The following is a 14,351-nucleotide window of genomic DNA, read 5'->3' as shown; positions in this document are numbered from 1 at the left end:
TTTAACAGAAAAAGTATTTATGTCAATACAATATATATATTTTTCTTAAATACATAAAAGTCGCTTTTCAGAAACAGTCACATAATTTATATGATAGGTATAAGCCCTCGCTTACCGCAAAGGAAGGTTTGATGGTCGGCAAATCAACCTAAAAATATCTTAAAGCTACAGAGTGGAAAACTAGCACCAAATTCATAGGAGGTCAATCCATCTATTGCAACTTTTTGTGAATTCAATAACATCTCCATTCATGAACAAATAACTTATCATCACAATACAATTTTTTTAAAAGCTACAACAAAAAATTTCCAAAGAGACAAGGTATCTTCTAGAACAAGAGGGGACCTGGTGTTCAGTTCAACATGTCGATCACTGAGCTATGCTGTGATCGTTGTGATACTATGAGATGAGATCACAGCTTAAAGGCACTTGTTGATTGGATGGACCTTTAATAAGAGAGAGCTGACGGGTGGATTTGCCCCCCACTAATGTCCACGGATGTGTCCATTCGCAACATATCCCGAGATGTACGGTGTAAGATGGTGACACAAGATGTCTATGCTATGTTGTGTTGACATCCAGTAATGGTTATGTAGACAATGTCTTTTATGGGTTCCGATAACGTACTGTGATATTGTGTTGAATGGGTTACATCAAAAATTGGAATCATTAACCAAAGTCTTCAACCTAATATATGCAAGTACTTTAGAAGGTGCCACCGCTGATCAAGCCTTCTCAGCCAATCAGAAGCACCGAGAGGGATCACTTGCCAATTTTTTTCTTAATCCATAGATTAGGATTTTGTAGTGGTTTGTAGTGGTTTGAAGAAATTATAACCATCTTGGCATTTATGACTTCCATAGTGGTCTTGAAGGGCCATTTAATGGCTAAAACCATTTATAACACATTTCTTGGGGCACAAGGTAGATTCACAAACTCAAACAATTCAGATGGATGGAGTAGCTATAGGGGGTGCAGAGGTACCAGTTGCACTTGGGATCTAGAGACACCAGTATTATAAATAGCACCGGACCTTGTGTTAGCTTTGGGGCCAGAAACCTCAATGAATGAATGGATGTCCAAGCTATAGCTTTAACCAAATGGATTGTTAAATGTGGGCTACCAATGACAGATAATGGCTAGAACTGCTCCTTCTATAAGCAGCCCATAAAAAAAAGCAGATAACGCGCAAGTGACAGGAAGCGAGCACGGCCACAGCCACACGATGCACTCTAAGGTTGCAGACCACACGTCGCTAATCGAGGAAATATGCTCCTCCCATATGCAGTTGGGGATCCCAGAAATTTATTTTTAGGAAACCAACTTTATTATGGGTTTGGCTAATCCTGTAAATTGGAGCTTTTGGTGAAGTACAGTATGTGACTCTTCAGAGACCTGAAGGGCAAAACCCTTGGCCAGGACTTGTTGATGTTGCCCAGATCTGTTCCAAACATATTACCAATTTTGGCACTTCGGACACCAAGAATTTTAGAATATAAACTCAAACCAACTTAAACCAGAGTTTCTCAATTCTATGCACTCAAAAAAGTGAATTTCTTGGACTTCTTTTAGCCATGACTCTTGTACTGGAAATATAAATGGCGCATTTTGCTCCCCCCGCTGTCTTCCCAGAGCTGCTTTCATTCCATCACACATGTAGAACATAGCACAGTCCTTCCTATTGTTGCCCATTTCAGTCTTTGTAACTTTGGTCTCTGAACACTTGAAACCACCATGTATAGAACTAGTAGTAACTCAGAGAGAGAGAGAGAGAGAGAGACCAGTGGTTGCGAGGCAACCTGAGCTAATGCAAGATGCAGCATTGGCCATGAAGGTCTACAAAGGACCATCATACGCTTTAGATGCAGTGTAGGCATTGGGTTGCACAGATGGGAAACAGAATTGAAATCTTTCCTCCTGGGGTGTGCCTTTGTACTTTAGGGGAACGTTGGCCTTAGGCTTCTTCTATTACCAGGAGCAGGTGAGTTGTTTTTGATTCCTTTGGACTATGTCTCATTTGAAAAGTCACCAAAGAATATTTTGTACTTTCAAAGTACAACTCCTTCTTAAAAACAAAAATACACAAGTGACACACATAATGTAAGAACACAAAAAAAGCCTTGACCGACCGGCAGTAATTATTGGTTTCATCCATCAAAAATTAGCAAAAAAATTGAAACTGGATTTATTCTTTCCCTCTGCCGGAATCCCCTTGGTGTGGATGGAGCATTAGTACTACCCTTCATTTCGGAAGGTTGTTTAAACCAGCAATAAATTCAAGTTTCAGTGAGTCCTTTTGGACCTTCTCGGATGTCCTTAACGTCCTTTGACACTACCAGGCCTAGATCCTAAACTGGCAAAGTAAGCACATTGTGACGGGTCACATTGTCCATTTGCTCCAGGAGGTCCTTGAGGGCCAGAAGGTCCTGGTAGACCTGGTTCACCCTGAGCACCTGGGATTCCTGGGATTCCATCTTTGGCATATCCAGGTTCTCCGGGAACACCTAAGGTGAGAGAGACATTTAAGATTTTACTTTACAAAGTTAAGAGGCACTAAAGATCTAAAAGTTGACTAATAGCTAGGTTGGACAAATTCCAAAACTAAGACAGATTATCTTTTGTCTAGATGATCCATTTTTATCAGTGACTTTCAAACTTTTAGGACTACTGATAATCAACGAGAATGAAAGAGTCACAGTGCTGCAGCTGAAGTGGTGGGGTCTGAAGACTGAGAGCAGCAATGATACCTTTAATAAAGGGGGGAAGGGGTGGAGAAAAATTGTCTTAGGGACATGAACACCTCGACCGGTCAGAGCTGACTTCTCCCAACTCGTTATGCCGATCAGTCGCGGACAGATAATGTTTAAGATTTGGACAAAAAAGAAAGAAAATAACTCAATAAAATCTGTCCAGATTCAGTCAAGTACCTGGAATTCCTGGAGGGCCGATTTCACCTCTTTGACCAACTCCATATTCTCCTCTTTCACCTTTAGCTCCTCTTTCACCTGCAGGATACACAATTTGATACATAAACATAAGTCCTTATCCAGATCTCATTTAATGGACATTACAAAAAAAAAAAATTTCTTCTCTTTCTTACAAACTTGCAGATTTATTGTAGGAAACGACTCTCAGCCTTAACAACGACAGGTGTCCTATTCCTAGGACCACTAGTAATTACTAGAGATGAGCAGATCTCAAGCCTGCTTGGATTCATCCAAACCTGAACGTTCTGCATTTGATTTTCAGTGGTGAAGAAGTTGGGTTCAAAACATGGATACAGCCATAGGCCATAGGTTGTATCCATGTTTTCCTGGACATCCTAGAGCTGCGTCCAACCTCCTCAGCCACCGGTAATCAAATGCCGAACAATTAGAATCTGCATATTCGAGTTGCACTCATCTCTAATAAGATACATTTATCCCTCTAACCTTTTGGACCCATTGGTCCTGCTGGCCCCTCGGGTCCCATCAGTCCAGGTACTCCTGGTTCTCCTGATGCGCCTGGTCTTCCATCATTTCCGTCTTTTCCAGGGGTTCCTGGAGGTCCTGGTCTGCCCTGGGAGGATTTAACGTGAGCTGGTTGCATCTGAGACATGAGGTAGGATAATTTGGCTGAAAGTGAAAAAAAAACAATGTTACGTGCCAACGCTTCTAGGATCCATAACAACTGATCAGATGTCACATGAGCTCGATATAGCTGACTGGGCCTGGTGATTTACATTGTCAGAATGCTGTTCGTGCAAGACAGTGAGATGTTCTTTATTGTTATAAGCTGAAGCTTCAGTAATAAATGCAGTCAGAGGCGTCGTATGAGGCTCCTGGGTCCCAGTGCAAAAGCCACCACCTCCTTCCATGTGCCACCTATACTACAGGTATCTTCTTATGTGACACTGCGCCTGGAGGTGACTACTACTTTACCCCATACACTGGCCAAATACATTAAATACAGGAACACTATGCAATGCTAAAAGATCGGAGCAACTTCTATAACCTAAAGGCCCACATACATTGTATAGTAAAAATATATAGGGGCCTCCTGATTCTCCAGCGACAGATGATGTTGGCGGAGAGAAGGACGTTAAGCATGCTCGACCAAAGCACATGGAGGGAAGGGACAGCACTAAAATGCTCAAGTGCATTTTAGAGCATTTAACCTGGTGCCCCCTGCCCGGCAGAGTGGAGCGTACCTCCTTCACTTTGAAGTAACCTACTGCATTTTTTCATTCTAATTTTTGAAGGCCCTTGAAAGGATGTGTAAACAAAATAAAAATTAAAATTAACAAAAAATTAAACAGGTCTCTGCAAGAGATATTATAACTCTGGTGATTTTCCGGCAATTGCCAGCATATCGCCGAAGCTCTAATGTGTCTTGCAAAAACCTATTGCATTTTTCTGTCCTAATTTTTGTATATTTCATTTTAACTTCTCTTCAAGGGACCAAATATACAAGAATTTGAATCGAAAAATGCAATAGGTTACTGCGGCGGGCCAGAGATATAAATGACGGCCAAACGATCATTTGGCCATCAGTGTTTGGCCATCTTTACCCAAGCACTACGAGGTGCTTGGTTGAGCATTGAGCTCGATCAAGCACCCCAATGCTCGATCAACACTAGGAAGGACCCTTGTTCTCAGGATATTAGAAGTCCCAATGGTTGCACCCACACCGATCAGACTTGAAACATCTATCTTTGTGCATGTTGGGTAAACCCTATTATTAGTAATAGTTGTCAGGCTGAGTGACATGGATGGCATGTCCCTAAGAGAGGCAACATAGTGTGGATTTTGTGAACATTCTGACTAGGGATGGTTCGAACCCTCCGAGGTTCGGGTTCGTACGAATCCGAACGCTCGGCATCAGATTCCCGCTGTCTGTCCGCTCCGTGGAGCGGGTGGAAACAGCGGGAGGACCGCCTGGAAAACTGGGATACAGCCTATGGCTATGGCTGTATCCCAGTTTTCCAGGCGGTCCTCCCGCTGGATCTGTCCACTGCACGGAGGGGGCAGACAGCGGGAATCATTACCGAGAGTTCAGGTTCGTACGAACCCGAACCGAGCTCGGTTCGGATCATCCCTAATTCTGACTACAAAACTAAGACAGTCAGTAACCTCAACCCCAAAAAAGGCAGAAGGGCAAAAGGAAGGACTAAAATGTTATGTTCCTCCCCTATATAGCCCCACTCCAGTAGCGGTGATGTGTTCGACCTCTCTGCTAAGTATGTACATACAATTTTTTATGCAATATTTATAGAGATGAGCACAACTCGAGCATGCCATATACCATAGGCTGTGTTTATGTTTTCCAGGACTCTCTAGAGCTCAAACTTCTTCAGCCACTGATAATCAAATGCCGAGCTATCATACTCGAGCACTCTCCAGTTGCACTGATCTCTAAATATTTAGATGGTTCCAGTGGAAAAAGCCACCAACATTATCATTCGCAGCAAAAGGCTGAGCCGTGTTTTTCTTACCTTCAAGTTGCTTTCCTAACTCTTCCTGAATTAATCTCCTTAAGGTATCAGTTGACGGCGTGTCCCCCTGAGAGGAATCAGAGAACACGTTGTTTGTACCACAGTCACAAGGAGAGATCTGAGCCGCGAGACTAATTTAATATTAGAACAAATTAAAACAAAAAGATGAAAGATTTAGCAATCATGCATAATATAATCACATATGCCGCAATTACCTGGTTCTGTGGCTTAGAAACATTGGAAGTTTGTCGCTATGTGGGTGTAGCCTGGTGATATAAATCCTAGGGGGTGTGTACAATAGAAACAGCCTATTGCTTTCTATGGGACCAGCCCTGGTTAGCCACACCCCCTAGGCTCCAGGATTGGAGGAGCTGTGCTGGATTCCCCTCCCCAGAGGAGCTGTATTTGATGGATATTAGCTCAGGCATGCAATGGGTGTAGACGAAGCAGATGTAAAATTATTCAGCAGCATATATTAATCTAATATAATGGGATAACATGTATCTGTGAATACTGTATCATAATATATCATGTGCATTAATCGGCTACCGTATATCACATAGCCAGAGGCGATGGCTTAACTATTTACTATTTACAACCAGCTTTTTCTCTAATAAATGTGCAGAGCGTGTCGATTCACTGCTGAGATCCAGCTCAATGTGCAGACAGGGCTTCCTGGAAAAACAACACAACATACCTCCCCTCTATAGGAAGGTATTGTCTCACCAACTCCATCCTTAAAGAGCAGTGACATTCTGGATGAGCAATGAAACCCATCAGCCTCGAGATTGCTTCTGGTTTGTCTGGTCAAGGCTTTGAAAACAGATGGGTGGTCTCTGGTTTGGCTGATCAGGGTTTCGACTACAGATGAGTGTCTCTGAATAGGCTGGTCAAAGCTATGACTACAAATGGGAGTACTTAGATTGGATGGTCAAGGCTACGTCTACAGATGGTATGCTTTGTTAAGGTCCTGACTATAGATGGGTGTCTCGAATTTTGGTGGTCAAGTCTTTGTCCAAAGATGCGTGTTTATTAAAGATGAGCGAATCGGGTTCGGGTTCAAGTCCATCCGAACCTGAACGATCGGCATTTGATTAGCTGGGGCTGCTGAAGTTGGATAAAGCTCTAAGGTTGTCTGGAAAACATGGATACAGCCAATGACTATATCCATGATTTCCACATAGCCTTAGGGCCCTATTCCACCGGACGATTATCGTTCAGATTATTGTTAAATCGTTCGAATCTAAACGATAATCGTTCGGTTGAAATGCAGTTAACGATTAACGACCGAACAAGAAATCGTTGATCGCTTTATAAGACCTGGACCTATTTTTATCGTTGCTCGTTCGCAAAACGTTCGCAAATCGTTCGCATTGAATAAGACATTATTAATGATTATCGTTCCATGGAAATGAGTGAACGTTTCCAGGTCTTTCGCAATAGCAGTCGTTTGAGATCGTTTAATCGTTAATGATTATGCAAGCGATAATTGTCCGGAGGAATAGGGCGCTTAGGGCTTTATCCAACTTCAGCAGCCCCAGCTAATCAAATGCTGAAAGTTCGGGTTCGGATGGACTCGAGCATGCTCCAGGTTCGCTCATCTCTAGTGTTTATGGTTTAGCTGGTCCAACAGAGGAGTGTCTTTATTTGACTGGTCATGGCTCTGCCTATAGATTGATATCCTTGGTTTGGAAGGTCAACTGTGTGTCTACAATGGGTGTCTCTGAATAGGCTGGACAAGGCTATGTCTACAAATGGGAGTGTTTAGATTGGATGGTCAAGGCTATATCTACAGATGTGGGTCTATGGTACTCCTCGTGAAGGTCCTGCCTACAGATGGGTGTCTCTAAGTTTGGTGGTCAAGGCTTTGTCCTTAGATGAGTGTCTATGGTTTAGCTGGTCCAACATCCTTCTACAGATGAGTGTCTTTATTTGAATGGTCATGGCTCTGCCTATTAATTGGTATCTTTGGTTTGGTAGGTCAAGAGTCTGTCTACAGATGGGTGTCTCTTATTAGGCTGGCCAAGGCTTTGTCTACAAATGGGAGTGTTTAGATTGGATGGTCAAGGCTTTAACTAAAGAAAAATGTCACTGGTTTGGTGAGTCAATGCTTTGTCTGTAGATGTTTGTGTATGGTTTTGCTTGTCAAGGCTCTGTCCCCAGATGGGTGTCTCTACTTTTAGTATGCAAGGCTTTGTCCAGAGATAGGTATCTATAGTTTGTCTTGTCAAGGCTTTGTCTACAGATAGGTGACTCTGCTTTGCCTGGTCAAGGCTATGTCTACAGATAGGTGACTCTGCTTTGCCTGGTCAAGACAACACATGGGTTTGTCTACTTCAAGTGGTCTGTAGATGTTTCTGTAGATGGTTGTTTATAGTTTGGCTGGTCCAAGCTTTTTCTACAGATGTGTCTTTATTTGACTGGCCATGGCTCTGCCTATAGATGGGTATCTCTGGTTAGAATGATCTAGGTTTTGCCTATAGATGGATATCTCTGGTTAGGCTGATCTAGGTTTTGTCTACACATGGGTGTTTCTGGTTTGGCTGATAACCCAAGTTGGGTTTCAAGTCTCTCTAAGAGGTCCCACTTTAACGTAAAAGTTAACCAGGTATAGGCTGTAGAACTTCTTTGAAAAGTGGTATTCAATGTATTAAATAGTGATAAGTGATTTTTATGCCTTGCATGAACTGTTTTCCAGAAGTCTATGAAGTAAATATTTAGAAACATAAGATAATGGTGGATCACTGGACATTAAAAATAATAGAGAATTACCCTTGGGCCAGTCAATCCTGGAGATCCAGGTGGCCCTGGATGTCCTGATATTCCTCGTTCTCCTGGTGGTCCTGCAGGGCCCATCAATCCAGTGTGTCCTTTATGGCCTGGGGGTCCAGGCTGTCCGGCTTGACCTTTTTCTCCTTGCATGCCTTTGTCACCTTTGTTACCTGGATCACCCTGAAAGTGAATACATCCTGTATAAGTGACGATGCCATATGGTATGCTGATCCATACTGGTAAGGGTGTTGAGTTCCTTGGGAAAACTGTCTTATTAAAGCAGATAATTCCGTGCAGAAGCTACACAGCTAAGAGTTCTAAGAAGCTTAGATATCCCTTGGGACTTCTATGACCTATTTACGTAGATCATCTCGCGTCTCGAGAGCTTCAAGAGTCTCACAATACTCTTCAGCTACTTATAAGCATATCCATTATGCAGGACATAATGGGAATCTAGAAAAGCTCAGAAAATTATTCAATACTTGCTTGTTACTAGAGAGAAGTACATATGGATACATACATATAGATATGACATACAACGTCGTATGGACTGGTCGGTGTATTCCATAAACGGCACCTGCTTTCTTATAAACCCGATCAGATCATGGTCACTATACCTCCCACCATCCCTTCATTGCCAACTCCCATTAGCTTTACTGGTCTGACACCCTTCCACAAGTGACCTGAAGATACCTGGGCCCAGAGCCAAAAGAGGCAATAGTGGCAGTAAGCTGGAACAGTGCAGGAAATGACTTACTCTGTCTCCTTTAGGTCCTTGTTCTCCTGGTTTTCCAGGAGATCCCTGAAGGCAAAAATTTAAAATAATTTAGCAAAATTTAACGAAGGAAGACAAGTACAGTGGAATTGGGAAACTCTATATAAAGTGTTAAACTTGAGGATGCTAACCAGAAGCAGACTGTTAGTGAACTGATAAATGTACTCAGGACTAGTGTAAAACGGACTGACGAACTTGATGAACTTATCCAAAACCGAAAGCTCGGCATTCGACTACCCGCGGCTGAAGAAGTTGGATACTGCCGTAGGGCTGCCGGGAAAACACGTAAACAGTTTATGTCCATGTTCACATAACAGATGTTGTGCATTAATCATGGCAGTTGTTGCAATTTGCAACAACGGCCGTGATTTATAAACATATATATATATGTCAGTTTTCTGCGGTCACTATTCATTGATTGGCGGCCGCACAGACATGTCAGTTCACACAATGAAACGTCAATTGTTTGCACCGGTGACCCAGCCAAGTCACAGAACGGTCGGTGTTTCACACTGTGTGAACATGGCCTATGGCTGTATCTATGTTTTCCAGGACTCCCCAACTTCTCCAGCCGTCGGGAGTCAAATGCCGAGCGTTTGGTTTTGGATAAGTTTATCAAGTTCGGCCACCCGCTCAACACAACTCAGGACATTTGGGAGGATCTTGGGACCAAATTGGAAAGTGGTAGACTACAAAGAGAAAAGTATGACTGATGAGGCATTGGATTCATACATTTCCAGGAAGAATAACAGAGGAACATCACACAGCAGAGATCCAGGACTGTTGTTATACGGGGGAAATACCCAAGTCAGGAAAGAAGACAGGTCCATGTAAAACTAAGGGAAAGAAGTCTTACCTCCTTCCCAGGGGAGCCGCTCTCACCAGGTATTCCCTAAGAGATGAAACGCAAGGTAAGAAAACACTCTTAAAGGCAAATTTATACAGCAGAGAAAGAGATAATAGACTGTTAGCCCCAAAACGCAAAAGAAATAATCTATATACTTGTGGTCCTTTGGGTCCTTGAAATCCTGGGATTCCTGAAGCTCCTGTGTCTCCTTTGACTCCTTTAGCCCCCTATATTGTACAGAGGAGAAGGACAAGGTAAAATAAGGGGAGGATAAAAGTATAATGTGGAATAAAATGGAGGAGGTGCAGTGATATAGTAGTTATATTCTTGTATATAGGAGCAGTATTATAGTAGTTATATTCCTGTATATAGGGAGCAGTATTATAGTAGTTATATTCCTGTATATAGGGAGCAGTATTATAGTAGTTATATTCTTGTATATAGGAGCAGTATTATAGTAGTTATATTCCTGTATATAGGGAGCAGTATTATAGTAGTTATATTCCTGTATATAGGGAGCAGTATTATAGTAGATATATTCCTGTATATAGGAGCAGTATTATAGTAGTTATATTCCTGTATATAGGAGCAGTATTATAGTAGTTATATTCCTGTATATAGAAGCAGTATTATAGTAGTTATATTCCTGTATATAGGGGGCAGTATTATAGTAGTTATATTCCTGTATATAGGGGCAGTATTATAGTAGTTATAGTCCTGTATATAGGGGCAGTACTATAGTAGTTATATTCCTGTATATAGGGGCAGTATTATAGTAGTTCTATTCCTGTATATAGGATCAGTATTATAGTTGTTATATTCCTGTATATAGGTGCAGTGATATAGTAGTTATATTCCTGTATATAGGAGCAGTATTATAGTAGTTATATTCTTGTATATAGGAGCAGTATTATAGTAGTTATATCCCTGTATATAGGAGCAGTATTATAGTAGTTATATTCTTGTATATAGGAGCAGTATTATAGTAGTTATATTCTTGTATATAGGAGCAGTATTATAGTAGTTATATTCTTGTATATAGGAGCAGTATTATAATAGTTATATTCTTGTATTTAGGAGCAGTATTATAGTAGTTATATTCTTGTATATAGGAGCAGTATTATAGTAGTTATATTCTTGTATATAGGAGCAGTATTATAGTAGTTATATTCCTGTATATAGGAGCAGTATTATAGTAGTTATATTCTTGTATATAGGAGCAGTATTATAGTAGTTATGAACAAGGATCAAGAAACAGAGTCTCGCACTCACCGGACTGAAGATGCAAGTGGTTTATTTCCGATACATCAGAGTAGGCTAGGCGGGGAGAGGGGAGATGGTGAAGCAGGTGTGTTCAGCAGGAGCAACAAAATGTTTCACGCCTACAGAGGCGCTTCGTCGGGCTGGTTCCTAGCCCGACGAAGCGCCTCTGTAGGCGTGAAACATTTTGTTGCTCCTGCTGAACACACCTGCTTCACCATCTCCCCTCTCCCCGCCTAGCCTACTCTGATGTATCGGAAATAAACCACTTGCATCTTCAGTCCGGTGAGTGCGAGACTCTGTTTCTTGATCCTTGTTCATTTATCCTGCCTTTTTTGTCTCTGCACCGCCGCTCCACGGTTTGGATACAGTTTGTGTGCTATATACTCCAGTCCCGGGTTTCCCACATTGGGTGTACCTTGTAGTTAGTGCCGGCCGGAACTCTCACCATACGTATACCATTATAGTAGTTATATTCCTGTATATAGGAGCAGTATTATAGTAGTTATATTCTTGTATATAGGAGCAGTATTATAGTAGTAGGCTTTGTGGCTTGATCAATTCACATACAGAATTCTGATGTTTTTATTTAGCCTAGGGGCACTAGTATCAGCCATAGGTGTGAGATGCAGCGCTCTTTTTCTTGTGCCTGTCATTGGGGGACACAGCACCAGTGGGTATAGGCTACTGCCACTAGGAGGCGACACTAGACAGAAGAAGAAGTGACTCCGCCTGGCAGCCTATACCCCTCCTACAGACACCAGGCTAACTCAGTTTTAGTCTAGTGTCCGTATGAGGTAGACACAGGTGCCACGCACCTCTTTATTATTTTAGTTTTATTTCTTTTTCCTTTCTTTCTAGGTTATCAGGGGGACCGTCGGCGTGGGCTGCCACACCAGACGTAGCCTCCCCCTGAGGGTGCACTGGAAGTTTTCACTTTCCATGCGCCGGTCACCCGTCCCCCATTGCCAGCTCCCTGCGGCAGGATGCCGGTACCCCACCCAGGTGCGAGGTTACCGAGGGGGTGACCCTGCGAGCACCCGAAGACGCCGGACAGGTGAGTAGTCCTGTCCTTGGGGGGGGGTCATCCTGGCTAGGGCAACCAGTAGCCTCTTGCCTGCTCTCCCTAGTCCCCATTGCCACAGTGCACACTTCCCTGCAGCGCAGCCCTCCCTCCCCTATCCCCTGTCCTACTGGACAGGTTGTCTCCTGATCCCCCTTCTCATCTCCCTCCTAGCCTGGGCTGATGCCCACCTCCTTCATCCAGGAGCCACTGCAGCTCGCAGCGGCTTCATAAGGGACAGCTGGGGGATTGCTGGGCTCCTCTCTCCCTGTTTGCCTCCGCTCCGGTCGCGTTTTCTGGCGCTCCGCGCCGCCGTCTCACTGCCGCCGGCCTGCCCCACAAATTTAGGCCCCGGCTTCTGCCGGAGCTAGGCCGCGTCGGCGCACACTAGTGACGTCACTGGGGGCGGGGCGCCCGCCCGTTTTTCGGCTCCTCCCGCCACAGCCCTTTCTCCTATTGGCTACTCTGTAGCCCCCACCTTTTTTCCTCCTTGCCCCCTCCCTTCCTCCTCTTGCCGGCAGCAGCTTCAGCTCGTGGCCTCCTGCTGTTATCTCTGCCAGTACAGCAGCCTCAGCTCCCTGTGCACAGCAGCAGTCTAGCAACCAGTGCAGCTATTCCAGCGTGCACCAGCTACAGCTTCCAGTGCAGTCGTTCCAGTGCAGCTCCAGCATCCAGTGCAGCAGCAGCTCCAGCATCCAGTGCGACAGCAGCTCCAGCATCCAGTGCGGCAGCAACTCCAGGGTCTGGTAGGCTCACCCAGTGGGTGATATTCCCCTCCTCCACTCCCCAGGCTAACAGCCCTAGCTACCATGTCTGGTCCCCGGGATGACCCCCCTAGGCAGATCGCTCCCGCGGCTGTGGCGACACACTTTGCGTGTGCTCGTTGCAATAAGAAATTCCCCTGTGGTCAGCCTGGTTCCCTCTGCCTGCTATGCCTTAACCCTGGTGCCACTTCCCAGGAGGCCCCCCCTCCAGGTCCTGATGTAGCTTCTCCTGAGTGGGCTAGATCCCTGTCCCAGGCGATCGGTGACCTCTCTAAGCTGTCGCAGGTCATGATCCATGCCATTGAGCGGTTGCCCTCCCAGGCCCCTCCAGCAGCAGGACCCTCCAGGGTATCTCCTGACTCCCCTTCCAGAGGACGGTCTCATAAGAGACCTAGACTCTCTGTCTCACGGTCGCCCTCTAGGTGTTCCTCAGACCTTTCTCCTCCCAGATCCACTGCAGGCGGTTCCGCTTCCCAGCGACCCCTCTCCGCCACCTCGGGGGACCCCTCTGACTCTGCTTCAGAGTCTGACAGGGAGGATCAGCTGGCCTCTGCAGTGCAAGCCTTGATCCGTGCAGTGCGAGACACCTTACATATTGAGGAGGAGTCCTCTTCGACCTCCAAGAGTGAGGTTTCCTTCCGTCGCCAGAAGCGACAGCCATTGGTTTTTCCCAGCCATAAGGATTTTGAGGACCTCCTAGCCAAGGAGTGGAATCACCCTGACCTGCGGATTCCATCCTCTAAGCGTGCCGAGGCTTTGTTTCCCTTCTCCCCTGACCTGGTCACTACATGGACAGTGCCCCCATCTGTGGATCCTCCAGTTTCTCGACTCTCCAAGTCAACTACTCTGCCTCTGGCAGATGGTGCTTCACTCACTGACCCGGTGGACAAGAAAATCGACGCTTTTTCGAAGTCTGTCTTTGTTGCAGCTGGTTCGGCCCTACGTCCTACCTTTGCTGCATCCTGGGTCAGCAAGGCTTGTTCCTCTTGGGCCAGGCAGTTAGTCCATGACCTCTCCCTGGACACCCCGCGTGAGGATCTCCTGTCTCTGGCCTCACAAATTCTACATGCGTCCAAATACTTGTGCGACGCTTCTCAGGAAGCTGCTCGTTTGTCTGCGCGGGCCCTGGCAAACTCTGTAGCCATCCGACGCTCTGTCTGGTTAAAATGCTGGTCAGCTGACGCCGCCTCCAAGAAGGCTCTGACTTCTCTTCCCTTTGCAGGAAACAGACTTTTTGGGGAGCGGCTGGATAAAATAATCTCGGACGCTACGGGGGGGAAGAGCTCCTTGCTTCCTCAAAACCGATCCCGGCGCCCTCAGCCTCCCAGGCGTTCCAGCCGTTTCCGCTCTTTTGAGCCTCCGGCACGTCGTCGCCCGGCTAAGGATACGCCTCCAGC

General features: G+C 45.0%; 1 protein-coding gene across 3 annotated transcripts in view; it reads right to left on the bottom strand.

The window, feature by feature from the left end:
- Positions 1 to 14,351, bottom strand: part of COL22A1 (collagen type XXII alpha 1 chain) — a 226,443-nt gene continuing 212,092 nt past the window's right edge. For all 3 annotated transcript variants that reach the window (XM_069957061.1, XM_069957062.1, XM_069957063.1), the window contains 8 exons: positions 10,023 to 10,094; positions 9,877 to 9,912; positions 9,003 to 9,047; positions 8,246 to 8,425; positions 5,474 to 5,540; positions 3,432 to 3,614; positions 2,928 to 3,005; positions 1 to 2,504 (listed from right to left, as the gene is read on the bottom strand). In XM_069957061.1, coding sequence (XP_069813162.1) covers positions 2,317 to 2,504; positions 2,928 to 3,005; positions 3,432 to 3,614; positions 5,474 to 5,540; positions 8,246 to 8,425; positions 9,003 to 9,047; positions 9,877 to 9,912; positions 10,023 to 10,094 — 849 coding nt within the window. In that variant the 3' untranslated portion in view covers positions 1 to 2,316. The remainder of the gene's footprint in view (positions 2,505 to 2,927; positions 3,006 to 3,431; positions 3,615 to 5,473; positions 5,541 to 8,245; positions 8,426 to 9,002; positions 9,048 to 9,876; positions 9,913 to 10,022; positions 10,095 to 14,351) is intronic.

Source organism: Dendropsophus ebraccatus, chromosome 2 (assembly GCF_027789765.1).
Source record: "Dendropsophus ebraccatus isolate aDenEbr1 chromosome 2, aDenEbr1.pat, whole genome shotgun sequence".
NCBI classification, from domain to species: Eukaryota; Metazoa; Chordata; class Amphibia; order Anura; family Hylidae; genus Dendropsophus; species Dendropsophus ebraccatus.
Note: the sequence above shows the minus strand (reverse complement) of the source record. Positions and strands in the feature narration are given on the sequence as shown.